Genomic DNA, 25,706 nt, shown 5'->3' with positions numbered 1-25,706 from the left:
CCCTGATATTCAGATCACATGTTCACTTGTGTACTTTACCCCACTTTTCCCAATAACAATTCTGTTTATTTATTGACACTTTCAATTCAGTTCATCCTTTCTTGTCTATTTCAAAAAGACAAATTTCCCTTTTAGATTACATATGAATCCCCTGAAATACCATTTAGCTGTCTCCCCAGTAATATTGCAGATGACACAATTCTACACAAATTTTTTACTGTATGAGGGAGAAGATTCCTGAGGTTGCTTTAGGGTGTACATATATTTCAAATGGCAAGGCCTTATTCCCTATGAATCCTGTTTCCACTGTTACTTTTATACAAGGGTCTTTGTGGCATTACTTTCTTTAGCTTCTCTTCTCCAATTTCTACCTCAAGTTATATGTATTTATGTTCTACAAGTTTCTCCTAGACTCATCTTCTCATTATGTTTTCATACTTCTAATCTTCCTAAGTCTCTTTAATTAAAGTCTCTGGCTTTCTTTTGGTCTAAACTTATTCCAATTATACACTAAAAATGAATCTCACTAATGTCCAATTTTATCTTTGTTTTCTTAACCATTAAGTACACAGATGCAACACAGATGTAGTAATTCTTTTTATAGTCACGTTGCAATTTCATAGCTGTATAAATTCCAATAAAACCAGGAACATTTAATTTTAATATGTGAGATCATAATGTATACAGAGCTGCCATAAGGTATAAATTAAGCCAGGTATATCATGAATACACATATACATTACAACAGCACTAAAGAGTCCAAGTGTTTCTTTTAGTTATTGCTAGATGTTTCAAAGCACAGCATGAAACTGGTCACCACAACACCCCTGTGGGGCAGTGACAAGAGTGGGTGGAAATGCGATAAAAGATACAGAATTTATAGTAAGACACAGCTCATTATGTGACAAGTGTGGCCAACTTTGTGAGCACGGATGATCCAAACAACAGTTTGGAGCTGCTGATTTTCTGAACCGAATATAAGAAATAGTAGCTAACTGCACTTATTCAGCCTTTACACGGGACATCGTACCGGGTGCTACCCCTGTATAAAGGACCCATTCAGTCATTTCAAGAGGGTAAGTTGCACGTAAGTTCCAAAGGCAAGAATGGGCAACTGAGGGTGAGGTGATGTGTCACACAGCCTTCTGACATCTTTGTGCCTGACACAGGTGATCCTTGGGTTTGGTCTTGTATCAAAAGAGAAAAATTTTCATACTATACAATTCAGTATACTAAAAGCCAGGGTCTAATTAAAATAAGCACTATGCCAGTCAGGTGCAAAAGAGGGGTTGTTATTAGGAATAAGGACCTTGTAAGTCAACTCAAGAGGTTAGAAAATACATATTCAAAAAATTTTTTTTAGATTGTTTAATTACTTTTCAGAAAAACAAAAAACTGCACCCACCCACTAACAATCACCCAATAGCTGGTTAATGCAGAGTCCTCTGCAGGCTGGGCATTTTCTTCCCCCAGAAGCGCTCAATTTTCACTGCCAGTGTTCTTGGTAGATTCACTTTTCACTGAAAAAAACAAAACAAAACATACAGTCAAGTGTTTATACTGTTTTTGTTTAGCCTGCTCTGTTTTTTCCTCTTCTCTCCTACCACAGCACTGCTCACAAGCACAGACAAACCGTGTCATGTCCCAGGCAGCCAGGATATATGGTTCTGGCCATAATAAATAGAGAAATGATGTCTGAAAGTGGCAATTATATTTTGTGAGGTAACATCCTTCCTGACTCTGTGGAAGACTTCGGAATGGTTGCTTCAGTGTGGTTATGATCCCATACTTGCACCACTGAATAGATCGCTGTTATCACATAGACTAGCCAAGGTTGGAATACATTTTCCCATGTGTTTTTTTTTTTTTTTAACTTAAAATTGAGAGTCCATATACATTCAGTGAATGTGGGCTAAAAGAAGACTAACTAATTGTCACCTCTGTCTTTTTACAGGAAAGAAGACTTAGAGCAGAAATGCATTTCCTTTAAGGGAACTGCCTTGCCTAGAGCAAGCAAATCTATGATTACTGACTAAACTGAGACTTCCCTGTGAATAGACTGGATGGACCTTTCTTCCCTAGAACATCCCCCTAGTGTAGCATGTTTGCTGAATCAATATAAATGCAAGTCACTCTATCTTTTAGTTGTTGTTTTTTAATTTGTAAAATGGGAACCAGAGTGAGTGCTCTATTTATTTCATTGTATAGTGAAGCTAAGAGGAAATAATGTACAAAAACACTATGAAAATTAAGGTTAAAATACAGATTATTTTGCTTGACACTGATAGCCATTCATCTCCACTGTGTAGATAAGAAAAATAAAGCTCAAAATAGTAGAGTGAATGGTCAGCGGCCCAAAGCTAATGTGAGTTGGTGCTGGAATCATAAACCTGGATCTTGTGTCATTTTCCAATTGCCAAGTTCTCTGGGGTTTGCTGATAGTACCTAGATTTAAGATTGTACCAGCAACCAAACTGGTGTTTACTGAGTTCTTTTTATGAGAAAGGCCTTGAAATAGCTGCCAATCCTTGTGGAATTTTATAAACTCTAGCAGAGTCCTTCAAGTGTCTTTATGATATTACAAGTCAGTTGTGACTTCCTCAGCACTCAATGCAAACCCTCTGTAATAGCACCTACTGCATGTGTGTGTTCCTGTGCCTGAGGTCCATCCCCATCCTCCCACCCCATCACCTCACACAAACACTGAAAGAGAGAGGAAGAAAAAGAGGGGAGAAATAAGGGAGGAGAGAGGAAGGCAGAATAGATGAAAGGTTCTTGGTCCAACAGAGACCTTGGTCCAAAGGTTCTTGGTCCAACGAGACCGACATGTGAGTAGTTGTTATGCCATGGTATTTTTTACCAATTCAAGTAGTCAATTTTGGGTAGAATTCCTTTTCAAAGGCAGAGGCATTTTCTAATTTTGAGTTATCTTAGAACAATAGAGAAATATTATTCTGCTGTTATTTTTAAGTTAGTGGGGATTTGTATTATTTGGCATTGCAGTTTGCAGAAGACTTTTCCCTTTCTTTGCTCACTAAAGTTGCCCAGTTTTCATCTTTTCATAGAGCTCCATTCTTTCCCCTCAGACTGAAATGCAGCATGCTTTTGAGACATTTGAGCTACTAATTAATTTTGGCAAATAAGAACCCATGAAGCAAGTAATACTGTTCTGATCACTTTGCACAGGACCGATACAAGATGGGTGGTCACCACTCTACATTTACAATCTAGTGGGCTACTGTAACTGCTTAACCTTTTCTAGTCAACTTTTTTCATTCCTTAAAAAGCAAACAAACATATCTATTGCCCATCAATATAGGCAGACTTTGGAAAAAGTAAATTATGGCAATCTATAATCCTAACAAACATTATAACAACCATCAACTGTGCAAACTACTGAATCCAAGCCCAGAAACACATTTTTCCAAAACTAGAAGAGAGACACCTTGTACTATGAACTCAAGATTAAAATCCAACATTTTGGCTCTGGAGAGAGAAAGAATTTCAAGGCTTTCCAAAGAAAATGTCCTGTTCTTATATAACCTCCTTCTGCATTAAGGGACCACCCTGCAGAATATCCAATGGCTGTGAGAAGGTACCAAAAAAAGAAAAAAAGACACCCTGAAGTGCTTACACAAAGAAATGCATGTACAGGAAGACCTGGGATTATTTTTTAAGGTTCGTGTATTGATGATGTGACAACACTGGTATGGCCCTTCAAATCCTGTCAGGTCCCCTTCAGTTCTCTGCTCCAGCAGCCCTAAACAATCCTCTGTGCTGAGAGCACGAGTCACTTGTGCTTCCTGTAAATAAGTCGAACATCATATACCTACCCAAAATTAGCAAATTTTACTTAAGAAGTTTCCAAGTGCACTACAAAAGCAGCCTTTTCTTTTTGCTTCATTACAGGAAGCCTTACTTCAATGTGCATTCCTAAACAAGGTGAAAGAGGAGCTGTGTGTGCTGTGTTTATTTACACAGACAGTGTTTGCCCTGGCTTGTAACTCATGTTACTCAACAACTCTCCCCGAAACCAACATTTAGAGCGAGGGCTATGTGAATTATATTAAGGGAAAAGTACGGTTTTTATACAGCTTGAAAAAAGTGAAACTGGTCATTTAAAACTAAAATTTCTAATTTAATTTGAGAAAACAGAATATTCTTGATCAAACTGTGAAACATATAAAGCCAAGAATTAACTTCAAGATTTACAAATCCATAATTGATTATAAGGAACTTCACATTTGTTAATTAAAAACCTATTTTCAAATTGTGGCGCTGACAAAAATTTTGGCCACTTGGGAAAACATTTTTCTCCTATTAACTTTTCTGAAGAAAAAAAATGCTATTATATACATATACAGAGAACATCTTACAATAAAGGTTACTGCCTGTTATAGTCTATAATGCTGTATAATAATAAAACCCAAACCACATATTTCAAGTAGTATTATCTTAAAAAATAGAGGTGAGTCCAATCTAAGGATCTTATGGTCCTCTGGAGCTTGTTACAATGAAACCTTCCTGCACCTAATAACTCTTAGTGAAAGTGGTATCTAATGGTCTTGAGTTAAGGTAAGCAACCTTTCTACCTTTTTAAAAGTAACTTCTGGATTTTATTCATCCCCTAGAATCTTCATCCAGAAACACAATTAACTTACTTCAATAAGTATTTGCAAATAAGGATCAGTCATTTTATACACTGAACTTTTACATATGCCACTTCCAGTTCTAATACTTCCTCCCAGACCCACTACTCACCAAAGAGGAAAACATATCTACTTTTAAAGATTCACAAAAATGCTAAGGCATACGGCCGAGGAAACAAAAAACCAAGAAAATAAAAACAATGGGTTTGAAAATAAACGGACATAAAGGGTCAAGGCAATGGCACTCGACCCCATGGCACATTGTTCTAAATGGCAGCCCTACTTTCAACATGCTGTTCCTGGTAACACTTCTCTTTTTATATGGTAGGATGCTAAACATATTTTTGCAGTCCCTCATTTTAGGAATCTCTTAAAAAAAAGGGTTTTTAACTCAGGAGTAAATTTATCTGATCATGACAGACTGATGCTTAAAGACTACTGGCTTAAAAGAAGACAAAAACACATAGAACTCCAATAGAGCAGAGAGTATCCTTTTATAGCCAGACATTTACTTAAACTGACTTAGTCATATCAAAACGATAACGTAAGCTCACATGTACTCAAACAAGTCAGAGGCAGCAGCTCATTCATTTGGTTGTTTATGGTATTAAAGCTACAGAGTAAATTCTGTTAAGTGTGTCAATCTAGTGAGAAAATACATACATAAAGAAGTACAGACAGCTCTAATTGCTTCAGTTTCACTACAGTTATTCTGAGCACTGCAGGAACAAATTTATACTTACCCTGGTGAAGAACCTGCATGTCATTACTGGATTCCTTTAACACCACATGTAATGTTGGATACTCAATGATCACTTTGTTCCTCAAATTGTCAAGGAGACTTTTATGAGGATCCAGTTCATAATACCTTACAATATAAAAGCAAAACAAGAAAATGGTCTTAGTGTTAAAAATTACTCATGAATTAAATGTATCAGTCTCATACATAAAAAATTTTTAAATGGTGATAACATTTTCAGTAGTTATTTTCTTATAACATAGTAAGTTTCATACTTCTAAAAAACAGGTAAAAGCTGTTTTTATGGAGGTTCTAAAGCTGCAGAAAAAATGTTTCAAGAAAATTCTGGCTTTTGACTTCCGTTCAAGATGGCTGTGCAGGAAAACATAGCTCATCTCCTCACACAACCATATCAAAATTACAACTAAACTACACAACAACCATTATTCAGAACTGCCAGAAATTGAGCTGAATGGAAGTCCTACAACTATGCAATTAAAGCATGAATGACATTGAGACTGGTAGGGAGGGCAGAGACGTGGATCGAGCTGGTCCCATATGCACATGTGGCAGGTAAAAATCGGAAGTGGTATCTCTGGGAATGAGGGGTCCTGGCCCCATACCTCCCAGCCCAGGGTTCCAGTGCCAGGAAGAGAAGTTGCCATAACTTCTGGCTGTAAAAACCAGTGGGGATTGAGGCTGTGATAGATGGAAACTTCTAGAGTCCCAGGCACTTCCTCTTAAAGGGCCTGTGTATGGATTTACTTGGATTCACTCCCTCTGAGCTCTAGTGCTGGGGAGGAAATGAAGTGTCTGGCATTAGGGTGAGAGGTGAGGGGCAGCTTTCCCTCTGACAGAAGTGCTGGCCCTCCCTTCACAGAGCGGGCAGATGGTCATCACATTTGAGACTCCATCAACCTGGCTCACAGTGTGTGCCCCATCCTGGGGATTCCTTGATCCCATCCAAATTTTGGGCCCACCCAAGCTGTTTCCAGTGGCTTTTCCATACAAATGGTTTGTCTTGGCTCATGTTTCCAACTTTCCTAAATTCTCATAAACAAGCAGCACCTGGCCTTGGTTCACAACTTGGTCTCTCCTAGACACCTCCAAGCCCAGCACAAGAAGCAGCCATCTGCAGATCACTTGTAGCTTATGCTGAGAAGCCCAAGACAGAATACCAGTGGGGGCTGACTTTGGCCTGTACCTCCTAGGGATGCCCCAGAGCCTATGCACTCTGGTCATCTTACAGACCACATTGGAGCACCACCACCCAACTACCTTGACAAGTGACACACTCAGAGGTAGGGACTCAGTGGGTAACAGCTCTGCTAAAGTCAGTCTTGCTTTGAGAAATGAGCTCCTGCACAGCAGCTGATCATCCATGGTGGCCAAGGTTGGTGGTCAGTGGTTATAGCCAGTCCTTGCAGCTGATCGGCCTGGATAAATTCCTCAAACTGACCTGCCAACAGCTATCAAGGCTCAACTACAACAGGAGGTCATACATCACCCACATAGTAGGTGAACCTTGAGTACCCAGGTTGGGTAATAGGGGAGGCTGTGCCACTGGACCCTACAGGACACCTACTACACTAGGCCACTCTTCCAAGCCAGGGAGTTATAGCAGCTTTACCTAATACATAGAAACAAACACAGGGAGGCTGCCAAAATGAGGAGACAAAGAAACTTGGTCCAAATGAAACAGCAAAGCAACATTTCAGACAAAGAACTAAACAAAATGGAGACAATCTACTCGATGCAGAGTTCAAAATACTGGTTATAAGGATGCTCAGTGAACTTAGGGGAACAGTAGATGAACTCAAAGAGAACTTCAAAAGAACAAGAAAGGACATGGAACCCTGCCTGGTGTGGTTCGGTGGATTCGGTGCTGGCCTGTAACCTGACAAGTTGCCAGCTCGATTCCCAGTCAGAGCACACGCCTGGGTTGCAGGCCAGGTCCCCAGTTGGGAGCATGTGAGAGGCAACTGATTTATGTACATCTCACACATCGATGTTTCTCTCCCTCTCTTTCTCCCTTTCTCCCTCCCTTCCCCTCTATCTAGAAATAATCTTAAAAAGAAAAAGAAATGTTATGAAGCAAAGCAAATATTAAAAAATGAAAATAAATAAAGGACATGGAAATCATAAAAAAGAACCAGTTAGAAATGAAAGAAATGAAAGATTTACAGGGAATCAACAGTAGAGTGGATGAAACCAAAAATCATATTAGTGATTTGAAATATAAGAAGGCAAAAAACATCCAATTAGAATAGCAAAAAGAAAAGAATCCCCCCAAAATGAGGATAGTGTAAGGGGCCTCTAAGACAACTTCAAGTGTACCAACATTCACATCATAGGGGTGCCAGAAGAAAAGAGAGAGCAAGACAGTGAAAACTTATTTGAGGAAATAATGACAGAAAACTTCTCTAACTTGGTGAAGGAAACAGACATACAAGTCCACGAAGTGCAGAGTCCCAAACAAGATGAACCCAAAGAGGCCCTACCAAGACACATCTAATTAAAATGCCAAAGGTTAAAGACAAAGAATGTTGTAAGTATCAAGAGGAAAGTAATTAGTTACCCATGAGGAGATCCCATAAGAATGTCAGCTGATTTAGAAAAGATTGGCAAGAAATATTCAAAGTGATAAACATGGCCCTACAACCAAGATTACTCTACCCAGCAAAGCTATCACTTGGAATGAGAGGACAGATAAAGAACTTCCCAGACAAGAAAAAGCTAAATAAATTATCACCACTAAATCAGTATTTTATGAAATGTTAAAGGGTCTTCTTTAACAAGAAGATAAAAACTATGAACAATAAAATGGCAATAAATACATATATATCAATAATTGAATCTAAAAAACAAGCAGAACAGAAACAGAATGACAGATACAGAGAATGTTTCGATGGTTGCCAGATGGGAATGGGTTCAGGCAGACAGATGAATGGAAAAGGTGTAGAGATTAAGAAGTATGAAATGGCTTTTACAGAATGGTCATGGGGATGTAAAGTACAGCATAGGGAATACAGTAGCCAAAGAATATATGTGCATGGCCCATAGACATGGGCAATGGTGTGGAGCCTGCATGAGGTAGTAGTAGAAGGGGCTGGGTGAAGGGGAACCAAAAGGGGAAAACTGGGACAATTGTAATATCATAAACAATAAAATATAATTTAAATTAAAAAGAAGCAAACTAAGTGTCTATCTACTAAGTGTAGATGAACAAAAGAGTAACAAAATAAAAAAAAGCATATCAAATAAACTGACATTAGTAAAACTCTAAAATAAGTCATTCATTTTCATACAAAGGAATAAAGCCTAACTTTTACATATCTATTTCTAATGTACCATAAAATTTTCTTGAATAAATAAAACAATACCTAAAAATTAAAAAAACAAACACTATCCCATGATAATTTCTAGTATTATGTCAATAAAATAACTGGCTACAAAATACTTCTGTAAAAAGTCCATTCTAATTAAACATGGCCTTACTTTATTTGAAAATTAAAAAAAACCCCAGATCTGGGTTCCTGAATGAGTCAGAAAACACCAATTTTAAGAAATATGGAGTTTATCAGTCATGGTATCCTGACATAGCTGTTCAATGTGTCACATGTAGTTAGGTACTTGTATCCCTTAAGGTATGAAATTCTTGTGTCATTACTTAAAAAAAAATGAGTTGATTAAAGATGTATTCCCCTAACATTCTCCCTTGTCTGCTTCCGGAACAGGAGTAAAAGGGGGGAATTTCAGCTAGCTTACTGGGAGTTGCATATGGGAATGTGTTGGCATGTTAGTATCATATCATGTCAAAGAGGAAGAAGAGAACATGTCTACCACCGTAGTGCAGATGTTCTCTAACTTTTCTTCACCATCTCCACCAATGAGAGATGATATTCACATGCACAACACAAATCCCAAGGGACACCCAGCCTGAGAGCTGTAACTCTACACTTTTCCCTCCCGCTCAAAAAAGCACAGTGGAACACAAGTGATCAAGAGTGAGGTTATCGCTGGGATACACCGGAGTCTGCTGTAATTTTGTCTTAATAGTAAATCCCTCACAAACTTGGGTATTTCTTAATTAGTAACAAATTATTTACTCCATAACTCAGCAGTTGCCCACTTACTAAGAAGTGGTGATTTCTTTGTGTTCTAAGTTTGTCCCATGTAAGGGAAAACAGAAGTACTTAAAATGCAAAGACAAGCCCACTATAAAGAACTAACTTCTTTCTAAGAAGCAGGTGACAAGTGAGAGAGCAAATGTAAAGCCAAAACTTTCCTTGTATTTGCCTGACTGCACACCCCACCCCTGGAATTAAATTCTTCATTCAGAATCACAGAATACTTTTTTGTGTTGAAAGAAAACTTGAAATGCAAAATAATCAGTTTTCCTAAACCAGCCACCCTTGTGCCCATAGGCCACAGAACGCATACATTCTTTTCCCTGTGTAATATAATGCAGATGTGCTTACAATATTTTAAAAGTGGTTCCAGCATCCAAGGATTAAATGTTTAACATCTTTTAAACATTATTTCCCTTTGAAATAAGCATCATTAAAAAAGTTAACAGTAAATATACCAAAGGAAAAATGAGATTGGATTAGAATCAAAGTATGACATTAACTTACAAAATAAAATATAAAATGGATATAACTAAATTTTTCTTAGGAGGAAACAAGGCTTGAATTCTCAAACAAATTTTTCCAGTGGTATCCTATAAACTCTTGCAGTAACTTATCTTCTGTGCATTTTAACTTTTATTAGGAGAAATTTCCCAAATAAGGGAGTGTTTTCTACTTATTTCAATTTTTGGTAAACAATTTTCAGTGTTTACTTAATGCTTTTGGCATTTTATTTCTTCTTATAGTATTTAATATTTGTTAGGTTTCTGTAGATTCCCAAAGCTGGAGCAATTGGAAGGAGGAAAAAAAAGGCTTCTTCAAAAGCCACATGGTAACCAGAGCCAAATTTTATGGGTTCCCAGCACAGGAACATTTAGAGATACTTAAAAATTACCAGGTAATAATTTACATATGTGCCAATCAGACACTGCACAAAGTACTTAGAATGCAAATATTTATCAAAATTTGTAATAATTTTAAAAATATTTTATTCAAATGAAAATGAAATCTGGTATGTTGTGTGGTTTCGATTAGAACTAATGAACTTTCTTTAGAGTTTACTCTAAAATGTTGCCAACTGCTAATCACAGCAATATTGCTATTGTGTCAGTAAGCTTCCAGGCCTCAGCTTTCCGGTCTGTTCATTAAAGAGGTCAGACTTCACTAGATAATCTTTCAGCAGAAATTGGGAATTTCTTTGATTTTTCTGCTACTACTAATGGTTACTCTTAGTCTACTACAATAATTTTCAACTGGTGTGCCATGAGAATTTTTAAAACAAGCAGTACCTGAGTATTTAGTCAGGGCCACAGACCTCTTTTTCCTTTAGGCTGTCAAATAAAAAAAAATGACAATAGCCAATACAACAGTCATCCAGTGTGAATGAATTAAAATTAAAATTACACCCATTTTTGGGTCATATTGGCAATATATTTTTTGGTGTACCACAGAATTTTAGTAAGTAGTTTATGTGTGCCATGAGATGAACAGGTCGAAAAATCACCAACTTAAGCCATGAACGCTGTTTTAAATTTGTCTTTAACTACAGTAACAACACATTCTTATAGAAACTTTAGCTTAGGACAAAGTTATTGAACTTCTTCAGTAACAAAGAATGGTACTTTGTATATAAGTACTGAAATACGTAATTGTCATTTTATGCATTTTATATTTTAAACATAGCCTTGCAACTTTAAGTACCACCTTCACACCATTATTTTATATCATATTTACATCAAAGCTTCTATTATCTTGAGGGAAACTGCACAGTCCAGCTTGGCACTGCCCAAAATATTTAGGCCTCAGCCCCTTTGTAAGCAAGCCACTGAACCCTAAGTCACTGAACCCTAAGAGACAGCTGTATCTTTGAAATTTTCAGAAACTATGCTGTTCCCATTAGTAGAATGGCCCTGCTACCCTAAGACAAATTACTTAGGTTTGGAAGAATTAAGATAGCAACATTTGTCTTTTCTCTGACCCTTAGGGATCATCTCGGACATTTCCTCTTGTTATTGCATTTGCTCTCTGTCCCTTATAGGCTTGCTGGCTGAGCCTGCTCCAGGCAGCTCCACGGGGGCATGAGCAGGTCAGCATGGCTCAGGAGGCTAAACAGGTGCTGCAGTGAATGACATTACATAAATAAAAGGTGTCTTGATACTCAAGGATATGCTTTTAATCTTGGCTCTGTTACTAACTTTCAAAGAAACTGGCTATGTTCCTGAACTTCTTTCTCTGCACTTTATTAGCAAATTAGGATTTTTTTTAAAAGGAGACAGAAAATTAGGAGAAAAAAATGTCACAGGCCACTTTATTTGCCATCTGATCACTGACACCCCTTAAGAGATCATTTCCCCTTTAGTCCCCTAAAAATACTGAACTAAATTGGAATATTCTCCTACTTTAACATTATAATAGCAGCCCGCAGGTTAGATTTTTTTCCACTATAAAACAAGGTGACTGGATGAGGTGAACACCAAGATCATCCAGCTCTAAAATTCTATGAGTTCTGATATATGTATCTGCCAAAGGTAGCACAAACCCTATATTCTTTTTTAATATATTTTACTGATTATGCTATTACAGTTGTCCAGTTCCCCTCTTCACTCCCCTCCACCCTGCATCCCCTCTCCCACTCACATTTCCCCCCTTTAGTTCATGTCCTTGTGTCATAAGTTCTCTAGCTTCTACATTTCCCATACTATTCTTGCCCTCCCCCTGTCTATTTTCTACCTACCATCTATGCTACTTATTCTCTGTACCTTTCCGCCCCCCCTCATCCTCCCACTCCCCTGTTGCTAACTCTCCATGTGATCTCCATTTCTGTGGTTCTGGTCCTGTTCTAGTTGATTGCTTAATTTGTTTTTGTTTTAGGTGTGGTGGTTAATAATTGTGAGTTTGCTGTCATTTTACTATACATGTTTTTTATCCTCCTTTTCTTAGATAAGTCCCTTTAGCATTTCATATAATAAGGGCTTGGTGATGATGAACTCCTTGAACTTGCCCTTATCTGAGAAGCACTTTATCTGCCCTTCCATTCTAAATGAAAGCTTTGCTGGATAGAGCAATCTTGGGTGTAGGTCCTTGCCTTCTATGACTTGGAATACTTCTTTCCAGCCCCTTCTGGCCTGCAGGGTCTCTTTTGAGAAATTAGCTGACAGTCTGACGGGAACTCCTTTGTAGGTTACTGTCTCCTTATCTCTTGCTGCTTCTAGGATTCTCTCCTTATCTTTAACCTTGGCTAATGTAATTATGATGTGCCTTGGTGTGTTCCTTCTTGGGTCCAACTTCTTTGGGACTCTCTGAGCTTCCTGGACTTCCTGGAAGTCTATTTCCTTTGCTAGAATGGGGAAGTTCTCCTTTATTACTTGTTCAAATACGTTTTCCACTTGTTGCTCTTCCTCTTCTCCTTCTGGTACCCCTATAATTCAGATGTTGGAACGTTTAAAGATGTCTTGGAGGTTCCTAAGCCTCTCCTCATTTTTTTGAATTCTTATTTCTTTATTCTTTTCTGTTTGGTTGTTTCTTTCTTCCTTCTGGTCCACTCCATTGATTTGAGTCCCTGTTTCCTTCCCATCACTATTGGTTCCCTGTGCATTTTCCTTCATTTCACTTACTGTAGCCTTCATTTTTTCATCTAATTTGTGACCAGAATCAACCAATTCTGTGAGCATCCTAATTACCAGTGCTTTGAACTGTACATCTGATAGGTGGCTAACTCTTGGTTGCTTAGTTGTATTTGCTGTTGAGCTTTGATCTGTTCTTCTGTTCAGGCCTTTTTTCTTTTTTTTTTGTCTGGTCATGCCTATTACGTGTAAGGGACAGAGCTTTAGATGTTCACCAGGGTGGGGCAACCCACCTTGCTGGGTTGTGGTGCTGTATGTGGGGGCAGGGTCCGAGAGGGGACACTGGTGCTTCCTCTTCTCTCTGTCGGATTTCAGTCCCTTCTGCTGCTTCCCCCAAGCTAACTGGGCCTTTCTAGTGCTGATTCCCATGTGGGTGGGCTTGTGCACATTCTAGGACCCCGTGGGTCTCTCCAACACACTCTCCCTGCATCTCAACCCCCACAGGTGTTTTCAATCAGTGTTCCGAGGTTCTATTTTCCAGTGCTGGAATCCTGGGTTGTGCGGCACGCAGTGCCTCACTTCACAGTCGCCGCCTCGCTGGGTCTGCCAGCCGCCTGTGTGCCTAGGGTCTGCCTTCTGCGGCTTTGCGCCCGGGATGCCTTACGTGCCCTTTGCAACTGCTTTTTGTGCTGCAACTCTTTTTTGCTCAGCTGCCCGACTCTGCCCCCCTACCAGTCTGGATGAATGTGTACATTTTAACTCCTTGGTTGTCCGAATTCCATACAGTTCAATTTTCTGTCCGATCTGGTTGTTATCTTGTTTCTAAATTGTTGCTGACCTTATTTCGGTTTTGCAAGGAGGCACAGTGTCTACCTACGTCTCCATCTTGGCCGGAAGTGCCACAAAACCTATATTCTTAATAGTCATATTTATTTTTCACTCTAAGTTTCTGGGTTAAAAGTGCAACTAACTGATTCCAAATGTACAAAGTCGAACCTTTGGCTGTTTAAAAAAAATTAACCCTAATATACATCAGTTTATTGTTATCCAGTAACTAAAGGTTTTTGAAGTATGGTTCATCCTCATATAAATTAAATTCAGTAAGATTCCTGAATTAGTTATACACTAAGTGTTTTAGATTCACACTTATCAAATGCCTTTAAAATAACACAAACTTAAAAGTACTAAATTTATTTTAAGCCTTGGTTGGCGTGGCTCAGTGGACTGAGTGCCAGCCTGTGAACTAAAAGGCTGCCAATGTGATTCCCAGTCAGGGCACAGGCCTGGGTTGCGGGCCAGGTCCCCGGCTGGGGGCACTTGAGAGGCAAATGATCGATGTATATCTCACACATTGATGTTTCTCTCTCTTCTCCCTCCCTTTCCTTCTTTCTAAAAATAAAAAAAATCTAAATAAAGAGAAAGCACTAAACTAATTTTAAAAGTAGAAAGAACAGATTAAGCAAACAAAATGGTTTTCAAAACCCAAACAAAAACTAAGAAACCACAATGTTAATGAAGACCCAGAAGAGGAGAAAAAAGATACATAACCTCAAACTAAAATATATAAAACCAAACTAAGTACAGGAATAGACAATTTTAACTCTTCTGTTCAGAAAACAAAGGTGTTATTTAAAATTTCTCCAAATAATACTGTGTGACAATTTCTGTAACTCATACTGCCCAAGTCACATTAGAAACAGATCTTGTCAAAATAAAGTTTTTCTTACCTTTTAGTTTTCATATTTAAAGAATACAGGAATTAAATGAACTGTTTGCTGCACTTTGTTTTGGGAGTTCAATGCATCCATGCAGACAAATGCTATACACACTTGACACGGTGTGCCATTCATCAGCTAGTCAGGGCAGACATGTGCCTCCATTCAGAAAGCACAGTTTAGAACTGCACTGATAAAGGATCCTGGTCTATCCATAATATTGTATGAAAATTTTAGGATGTGGTAAAATAATGACCAGCTATACATTTTAAAACATGCCTTAAAAAGGGCCTTAAAGGGCTCTTCCTTGTTCTATATGCTACCTGTTCAGTCTTTTCTTATCCTCACTGTAAGCTCAATTACTTTTAAATCCAGAAGGCCTGGGTTCCAGTCCTATCACTGGTCCTTATGAGCTGTGACTCCCAAGGGTACTCAGTTTTCCTCATCAATATAATGACGAAAAGAATAACTATTCATCAGCTAGTCTGTAAACATTAAACGTAATAGGTGAAAATGTTTCTGAAGGGTAACTTGTCAAACTAGTATCAGTAATAAGACTTTATACCCTAAAGATAATTTATTACCTCTAGCAGGGAAATGACATACTTATTAGGAATTAGGTTCATGATTTATGATGAAACTAGCTTAGAAAAAGCATAAACTTTGTAGACAAACAGACCTGAGCACAAATCCTAGCTTTGCAACTGTATCTTGGGACTATAAAGCAGATCTTTGGGTATGCAAATTTCTTAGAGCTGAAGATTCCCATCTTGTACAGATACAGTACATTCTTCTTCAGAATTAATGCATGTGAAAATGCTGTAACACAGAGTCTGGCATTTATTCATCGTTTAATTCCTCAAATATTTATTTGGGGCTAGCATGCACTGGTAGTCTGCTAGGTAATGGCAGTACATAGAAATAAATCCCAGTTTACTGGGGGTGCCAGTCAAATACATAACTACCACATTTTCATTGGGACAAGTTTCACAACTGAAATCTAGAGCTAAGTTGATATACTCAGTAAGCATTCTCGCTTTTTCCTTGTCTACCTCCAAATGTTCTTTGAGGCTGCACAGTGCCCTCAATCTATGTACTGCATTTACTAACCCTAGCTCCCCTCTCACTTAATTGGTTCTTAAAATTCCTCTTTCTCCATAGATTTTCTCCTAATTAACTACCATATGGAATTTTAATTAGCCTTACGCTTGTTAACAAAACATGTCTTCTCTGGTGTTAAAATGAATGCAAACCTCTGATCGGTACAGATTCTTATATCCTCAATTTTTATTAGGAACTATCACTTTCAAAATATGATTATGTCCCTGAGAGAAGCTTTTGCTTAAAGAGTTAGTCACACAGTTCATGAGTTAACTACATCATAAAATTATGTTACTTTAGAGTTAGCAAGAACTACTCTAGACCTTTTTGTCTTCCAGGTGAGGCCATTCAAGCTGAGATGTATCTTACTCAGAGTCACTGAAAGAGATGCAGATTTGGGACTATAAAGCAGATCTGAGTTCCTTTACCCAACTATTTGTCTGCTTACTCCCCAATCAGCACATATTTACTGAGATCTACCATGTATCAAACACTGTTCTAAGCACTGGGAATACAATGGTGAAATATTAAGTATTCCCTAGAGGTAAAAAGATAGAGGCTTTCTAGGAAGTATATATGGAGTGGGGCAAAAGTAGGTTTACAGTTGTGAGTACGTGAAACAGTTTATTCTTGTATTATTATTATTATTATTATTATTATTAATTATTGTATTATTTTCCATATAAGCAATTGTAAACCTACTGTTGCCCCATCCTGTATACAAAGGTAGAGTCAGGAATAAGCTAGGTGTCAGCAAAACTGAGTACAGAGTGGATACAGGAATACACACAGGATTCAGTTTTGGTAGCTATAATAAATTATAGTGAGAAGTCTTGTTGGAGACAAGGTTGATGCTCTTTGGCAAAAATGAAATATCTGAATTATCTAAAAATTTCAAGTAATCATGTCATGATGCCATCTGGAAAGTATATATAGTTGGTTACAAATTATTATGTAACAGTGTGGATAAACTTACTGAAGAACAGATCCAAAGGGATGTGATAGTCAAATTTCTTAGTGGATTATAAGTTACAGTTTACATGATGATGCCCTCATTTTACATATATACCATCAGTTTGTTTTCTGTATCTACAAATATTTGTTTTGTTTTGTCAATTGTTTTTTAGATTCCACATATCAGTGAAATCATACAGTATTTACCTTTAACTGTCCAGCTTATTTCATTAATATCCTTAGGTCCACCCTGTTGTCATAAATGTCAAGATTTTATTCTTTTTTAAAAAATATTTTATTTACTTATTTTTAAAGAAAGTGGAAGGAAGGGAGAAGGAGGGGGAGAGAAACATCAATATGTGGTTGTCTCTCACGTGCCCCCTACTGGGGACCTGGCACACAACCCAGGCATGTGCCCTGACTGTGAATTGAACCAGCAACTCTTTGGTTCGTAGGCTGGTACTCAATCCACTGAGTCACACAAACTGGGGTGATTTAATTCTTTTTTATGACTGAGTAATACTCCTTCATACATGTACCACATCTTCTTTATCCATTTATCAATGGATAAATGAATTGCTTCCATATTTTGCCTATATGGTAAATAATGCTGCAATACATACATGGGTGCACATATCTTTTTGAATTAGTGTTTTTGTTTTCTTCAGAAAAATACACAGAAGTGGAATTGCTGGAGTGTATAGTAGTTTAATTTTCTTGAGAAATACCCATACAGTTTTCCTCAAGTAAAATTTAATTGGAAATGTATCTTTTAATGTAATGAGTAAGCCCTGATGACATCTTTTACTACATGCAAGCTTGTTCACTACTGATTTTTAGATTTCCCGCACTTGTGTCTGCACTATTTATTAATAGGCTCAAATTCCAAAAAGAAAACAAGAGAAGTTTAAGTAATCCCACCGAGAGAACACACTGCTGTTACTCGCTAACCTTTCCTTCATCTGTTGCTTTCAAGGAATCTAACTAAAAGGCAAAAATGATCTTGGCTATTTATATAAGGAAAGGCATTTGAGAGTAGCTAATACTAAAAAATTTCATATTCCTTTAATGTTCTCTGATATATATTTGATTTTGTACCATTAGTATCAAAATTACCTTAATTTTCAAGTCCTTCAGTTTCTAATGTCAGGACATTTTTAAAAATCATTTAAATTTTATATATTATAACTTTCCTATTTAGAATACTTTCAAAGTATATTCTTCAATCATTCTCTATAGGCCTTAAATGATATGATTTAATTTTCCATTTTTGGCTCAATTAGGCAAAGGGTACAGACTATTATCTTTTTTAGGATGTAAAAATCTGATTTTTAAAAATCTATCCTAATATCAAATAAAATATTTCTTTATACAACTTCAACAATTCTACTGAACAAACATCTACAAAATACTACATAGAAAACATGTTAGACACTGAATGGGATCCAACAATGTCCTCGAGTTTATCATTCTAGCCATTGTTTCTCAAAGTGTGGTCCCAGGGATAACTTCTATCAGGGTTCCCTAGGAGGCACAACTGTGAAAATAGCAGTCTTCCAGGTCCTGTGTGAGAATGACTAAAGCAGACCCTCCGAAGGTGAGCTGGATGGAAAGCTACAGTTTCAACAACTGTTGGTGGGCACTGAAATCTGCTAAGCAGACTCTAGAAAAGAGGAAATACAGGTTTTCTAGTTCTAGGAAAGAAGAAATACAGGTTAAATGATCACCTGGGGAGAGGCTTACTGTCAGGGAGAACAAGTGGCTAGTAGGCACAGGGGCTGGGTGAAAAGCAAAGTTCTGGCAGGACTATGAGGAGAGGCAGGCAAGAGACTAGGCTCTTAGAATTTACTGGACTGAGAGGCAGTGTCTTGAGTCTAGGAAGCCAAATCTAATGAGGAAGCATGAACTGGGAGGTCAGTTCTGCTCTAAGGTAGAGGAGGGTCTTTGCTGGTGGGTGGGTATAGTAAAAGGTAAAAAGAGACCAGATACATGTCACTTGAGACTTGTACATGAGCAAAATTAATTTCTCTGAAAAGGGAGAGGAAAAATTATCTTTCCTCTTACCCTCACTATAAGTTATTTTTAAATATTTCATGTTACAAATCCAAGGAAAGTAAAGCAATTTAAAAAATAAAATCCTCTCTGCACGGAAATAAAATCTTCCAAGAGAAATAGCTCATACCTTTGCTGGTTGATTTTTTAAAAAAGAAGTGTTCCAGAATTATTAACTATAACCAGCACAGTGAGAAACAACTGGCACAATCTGTGTGAGTACAACAGGGTAGTATACTTAAGAAGAGTAATAATCTTCTGTGATGTTCATGAAATCGAAGCCAAGAGAATGCTTTAATTTGGCGTGGGCTTAAACTCTGAACTCTTGGCTTTACATGTCAATTTCTGGCAGTAGAGTGAAGGCAACTGGTGTATGCTTTTGTCAAAAACACATCTGGAGTGTTCATGATGGGTACCTGTTATACCTTGTATGTTAAGGTCATGTCTGTTGTAGCATTTACCACACATCAACCTCCTCTCCTAGACTGTGAGCTTGAGGGCTCATCTTTTAGGGCTTAGTACTATGCTGGCCCATGGAAAGGAGGGGCACAATAAATATTAACAGACTAAAGAAAAAAATACAGACTTGATCAGTCTTAACCTCCTGATACTTTAGGTCAAGTTTATATATCAAAGAGCTTGTCCTCTAAGCAGATACTACTTTTTTTCTGAAGGAACTTGAAAGTACACTGGGCAGCTATTATATTTCTCTCTTTTTCTGTTTTTACATAGTGAGAGCCGAAGCCCCCAACTGGTTAAATAATACATCACTGTTTTCATAAATCAAGTCTTACTGGAACACAGTCATACCCATTCATTTATGATTGTCTATAGCTGCTGATGTGCCATAATACAATGACAGAGTTGATAACTGGGACCGTATGACCCACAAAGCCAAAACTAATTACTCTGCCCATTTACAGAAAAAGTTGTCCAAACCATGCTTCAGAATATTAAAGTGGTATCAACACCTAGCACATAGCAGGCACACTTTATTTAAGTGAACAGAGCACTACCTGAATTCCTACTATGGGGAAGTCTCTAAGATAGCACTGCAGGAAATATTATAAAAAGATGAAGATACCTAAGGCAGTCACTGTCTTCAAAAGGAAGTGTATCATCATATAGAACAGATTTTATTGGGATAAAATATAAGATTGTAGTACAAAACATTTTTTGATGCTGGAATGATAAAAAATTACACCCAGCGGGAGAAAAGGACAGGCTCCACTGCAGACATGGACCAACAACAGACTGCTCAGAAGAATGAAGAGGAAAGGACATACAGAAAGCTAATTGCTGGAGGGCAGGGCCGCGGGGGGGGGGGGGGTAGTGGGTAGGGTAGGGGTGGCGCAGGACCATGAAGACAAGGTAAGTGAAAAGTGAATGACGGCTGTAAAGTCATCATTCACTTAATAGAAGAATAATGGTGCCGATGACAAGGAATGAGAATCAACATTTGCTGACTGTTTACTAGATGCCAGGAACACAACCAGCCCATTTAATCCTCACTTGAAACAAAACACACACACACACACACACACGCAGAAATGAATGTGGTATGATGAGATTTAGATATTTGGAGCTTAAGGTTTAATGAGATATGTACATGAAGATAGCTGCAGATCAGGATTTGGGGCTTGGGAGAAAGGTTGAACATATGTATATCTAGATTTAGCAAGTCATTTGTACAGAAATGACAGTTGACAATATCATTAAAAAATAAGCTCCTGAAACTTCATATTTTTCTAATATCCTATTTATGTCAAAATAAATGTAAAACTAACATGATTGGGTACCTGTTCCCTTGTGGTTAGTGGTGAGTGGTCTGTTTGAAGTACTGTGTAGCAAATATTGAACTTGAGTATGTCCCAAAAATGTAAGAAATTACTTGGCTGAAAGAAGTTATTTTTTAAAAAAATACATAAAATAGTCAACTGCCAGCCATATGGAACTTTTTGTTTTAAACATTTCCTCCTTTTACTTAGGAAGTAATCTCTAAGATTAAAACAACGATAAAAACTCTTATATTCAGAGTCAATTCAGCAGGATATTGACTTGAATGTTGCACTTCATAACACATGAGTAATACTATGCACTGAGAGTGATTTGCTACGTGCCAAGTAGCTGACGGGCATTATCTCAAAGTTATCTTCAAAACAATGAGACAGCATTTCTCTCTTCATCCCCACTGTCAGATGGGAAAAGAGAGGCTTAGTAACTTTCCAAGGTCTGTATTAAATTTAGAGAATCATCTATACTTTACAGAGAATCTACTTTAATGTAGGTTTTTGAATAAAAGCAAGTTATTTTGAACATTGCATAATTTGAGTTAGAGAAGCAGTGATTCAATAAATTTAGTGCTTGTCATGGTGAAACTTTTGGGGTCTACCAAGTCTATTCTGGAATTTTAAAAAATAAGACCCACTTCTCCATAGATTATATATTCTGAAAAAATTATATTACTATTTCTTACTGGAATGATATCATTTCACTCTGAGGAAATCCTAATAATAAAGTATTAGTATGAAAAGGCCATTTTTTGGGAAAATGTTTCTGAAAATGATGCCACTTCTCCTTGAAACTCAACATGCCCTAAACCTGTCCAGAAAACAGGTCCATCTGTCAGAAAGCAGGTCCATGCCAGAAACTTCAGTCACCTTGGCTTCATGTCTGTTTTTCCTGCAGCAGAACTGTAGCCTATTCATTCTTGTATAAACTCCAATTTTTATTTATATACATGGAAAATTAAATGTGCTTAATTAATGGTTTCTGAGTTAAATTTGCAAAAAAAAAAAAATCATCCCACAAAAGTTTAAACCACATCCTTATCAAAACCAGGGTTTTATATAAATATCAAAGCAGGAAAGTAAACAAAGAGTAGAAAGTGTATCTGAACTTCTTTATGGAAATAAATTAATCCATTAATAAGTCAAAATATAACTGAGACCTAAAATTTAATAGATCTGATAAATTGCAATCGCACGGACAGTAGCAAACCTGGGAGTATTCTGAACACATGGGTCAGTAATAACTTAGCGAACAGCAGTGCGGGCCTGGCATTACCAATACAAACTTTTCTGATTCAAAACCATTCATTTACACTCTGACAAGAGGTTCCTCATTTAACAGAAAACAAGAGGGCAAGTGTGGCCTGGCTAACACAAGCAAGCACCTTATATGAATTCTCCTCCACTGGGAATTAAGTGCCACAGAAGCAAGAATGGTTTTCCTTACTGACTGATACTACCCTAATGTTCTAATGTTTAGAACAATACCTGCATCACAGTGGATACTCACTAAGTGTTTGCTGAATGAATACATGATTTTACTTAAGAAGCCATATTAGCTTTTATGAGAAGATGCAAATTCAAACCTTGTGTATTCTGGAAAGAAAACTTCCAAATAGATCAACAGCAAATTTCTTAGGGTTAGACATGTGTTCATGATCGCCTAAATCTACCAATAAAAGTTGTGCATGGAAAAGTTAAATCCTGGGAAACATTTAAGATTGCTCTAGCTGATCAGGTATACCATGAGACAATTGTTATAAACCCTCAAAAAATGGAAAAAACAACCAGTGAAATTGGAAACATCAAGTATTTGGTAAAAAGATTTCACTTTGAAATTACTAGAACACTCGAAATTGTTCATTTAAAATCAAACAAGCACAAGGAAACTACTTGTTTTTGCCTTCTAAGCACTTTTCAGGAAATAATAAAATCTTCCTGTTTACATGCTTATCTTAAGTTAGAAACCTCATATTTTATAACCTATAATAGCCTTATTTAGATGTTCTTTGAATGTACTTTCCTTTATGTATAACTGTAATTAAGAACACAATCAAATATAAATGCTCATCCTAGCCTACCTATGAATGTATTATTTGGAGAACATTATGGTTTTAAAATATTTACTTAAAGTATAAAATAAAAATCTATTTCTAAATGTATCTTTATAACATCTACTTTTATTATTCATGATTAGAAAATATAATACAGGGAAGTTTTGTAAAAATTAAGATAACTGTATCTTGAGGCTGACTCATCCAGAAATGTAAGGATCTAACTTGCCCCAGCACAGGTCCACCTCAGGATAAAAGCTACCACAATGAGAGTTTCTGACATTATTGTTGCCTTAAAGTGATGCCATCACTACTCAAAATTAAATAAGGTGGTAATTTTTATGTCAAAAATTCCTGGACCTAGGTTGTAACCATTTGCTTCCTCTTCTTTGGTAGTATTTGCATATGTTATATTGAGTTCATGTAAACACCTCAAATAGGGAAATCTGAAGGAAAGGTTTCTACACAAATAAGGTAAAGTCAAAGTACTTCTCATGCTCTTCAGTCTGGCTCAGGTTTACTATCAATACAGCCTACTGTAGGTATTCCTTAAAGTTAACACATTCATCTTTTACTTTATTAACCTAACATTTCCTCCTCTTTGGAGATAAAGATAAACCCAAGGCCCAACTTTAGTCCTTGCTGCGTTCCTAAAGAAGGCTATAAAATAAGAGAAGGTAAAGGACGTAAGGAAAATGAAGCCTGAAGTTGAATCATCTGACCTTGCAGTGCATTTCTTTGGCCTTTTTCTTGGTTCAGGTTTACCCTCTTTGACTCTGTTAAAATAAACCATATGATCTATTGGCACCTTCCTGTGTTCTGGCCTCCACGTAGCCTGACTTCTTCTTGTGCAACTACAAGAAATGGTTTTCCCAATCACTATGCCTGGGTCATGTCATACATGTCTGCCACACTCCTAGAAAACCCTGGTCTGCTAGGACAAATTGAGATCTCCATCCCCTTTGTCTCTTCATGAATTTATTATATGTATTTCCAGGTTAAAAATGAATGCTATTTCCCTGGATTGTGTAGCTCAGTAGACTGGGTGCTGGCTTGCAAACCCAAAGGTCACAGGTTCGATTCCCAGTCAGGGCATACGCCTGGGTAGTGGACCAGGCCCAAGTAAGAGGCAACTGATCACTGTAGCTCTTGCACATCAATATTTCTCTCCTCTTTCTCCTTCCTTTTCCCTCTCTCTAAAACTAAAGAAATAAAATAAATGGATGCTATCTGGGCCCAAGCAGTTTGTCCTACAGTATAAACTTTAAAATACCCAGTATCCTACATTTACCCTTTATCACATACAATTTTGGTTTCCTTGAATTTTGGGAGAAGATAACATTTTGCCAAAGATTTAAGTTTAACTGGGTTAGTAAGCTGACACATTTCTTCACTGGCCACAGTCCAATTTCCCTTGATTTACTCTGGAAGTATATCAAACCTTCCCTTTCAAGTTAACAAAGGAAATAAAAATAGAAATAAACAAAACTACAGCAAATAAAAACAAACAAAAAACCCAAAAAACCTTTTGTTCTTAGCAATTGTACCAAAATGATATAGGTTTCTTTCCTTAACTTTGGTAAAGAAGTTTATAAAAAGAGAACCAACTGTATGGGAAAACATATTTGCCAATGATACCTCAGACAAGGGTCTAATCTCCAAAATATATAAAGAACTTACACGACTGCACTCTAAGAAGACAAGGAACCCAATTAAAAAATGGGCAAAGGACTTGAACAGACACTTCTCCAAGGAGGACATACAGAAGATCCAAAGACACATGAAACAATGTACAATATTGCTAGCTATCAGAGAGATGCAAATTAAAACCACAATGAGATACCACTTTCCACCAGTCAGAATGGCCATTATAAACAAAGCAACAAACAACAAGTGTTGGAGAGGTTGTGGAGAAAAGGGGACCCTAGTGCACTGTTGGTGGGACTGCAGACTGGTACAACACTATGGAAAGCAGTATGGAACTTCCTCAGAAAACTAGAAATGGATCTGCCTTTTGACCCTGCAATTCCACTGCTGGGATTATATCCTAAGAACACTAAAACACCAATAAAAAAGAACCTTTGCACCCCGATGTTCATAGCAGCATAATTTACAATAGCTAGGTGCTGGAAGCAACCTAGATGCCCATCAGTAAATGAATGGATCAAAAAACTATGGTACATTTACACAATGGCATGCTATGCAGCAGAAAGAAAGAAGGAGCTCCTACCCTTTGCAACAGCGTGGATGGAGCTGGAAAGCATTATGCTAAGTGAAACAAGCCAGGCAGTGAAAGACAAATACCATACCACCTTTCACAGGAACCTAAACAACAAAACAAAGAAACAAGCAAAATATAACCAAAGACACAGGGGACAGACTGACAGTGACCAGAGGGGAGAGAAGAGGGAATTTCAGGGGAGAATGGGAAGGGCTTACAGGAACAAATTTAAAGGACACATGGACAAAAGCTAGGGGGAGGGTGGTAATGGGAGGAAAGTGGGGAGGGGTGGGTGGGCGGGCTGGAATGGGAGTAAAAGGGAGAAAACTGTACTTGAACAATGATTAAAATAAAATAAAGAAAAAAGAAGTTTAATTATCAGGCTGATTAGAGGTAAATAAGGTGAATGTGATCAAGTTGATGTCAAAAATAGATATTTGTATTTAATTCTATAAAAGCAATCTGGTGTTTCAAATACACATGATTTTAAAAAATAAAATAAATAATCCCACTTATATGGCCATTAAAACAGTAGCCTGTGGGTATTATCTGTAATTCTTCAGGGTCAGACAAGCACACACAAAGGAAACAATGAGGTAATCAGTTTTACTCTCCTACTGCATTTAAGAATAAGAACTTCCTGAACTGAGATGGATAGCACTTACACTGTCTCCCTTCCATTCCTTCTGGAGCCATTTGTATATTGTCCCCATACCAGCAGCCTCTGACAAGTAGTTG

The 25,706-nt window shown here is 37.4% G+C and overlaps 1 protein-coding gene across 1 annotated transcript in view; it reads right to left on the bottom strand.

Annotated features, from left to right (window-relative positions):
• Positions 1-528: 528 nt before the first annotated feature.
• The window catches only part of ZNHIT6 (zinc finger HIT-type containing 6), a 64,201-nt gene continuing 39,023 nt past the window's right edge, over positions 529-25,706 (bottom strand). The window contains exons 9-10 of the mRNA XM_045835458.1: positions 5,393-5,517; positions 529-1,520 (exon numbers count right to left, since the gene is read on the bottom strand). Coding sequence (XP_045691414.1) covers positions 1,480-1,520; positions 5,393-5,517 — 166 coding nt within the window. The 3' untranslated portion in view covers positions 529-1,479. The remainder of the gene's footprint in view (positions 1,521-5,392; positions 5,518-25,706) is intronic.

Source organism: Phyllostomus hastatus, unplaced genomic scaffold (genome assembly GCF_019186645.2).
Source record: "Phyllostomus hastatus isolate PE091 unplaced genomic scaffold, TTU_PhHast_1.1 phas_contig_209, whole genome shotgun sequence".
Lineage (NCBI taxonomy): Eukaryota > Metazoa > Chordata > Mammalia > Chiroptera > Phyllostomidae > Phyllostomus > Phyllostomus hastatus.
This window is presented reverse-complemented; position numbering and strand designations above follow the sequence as displayed.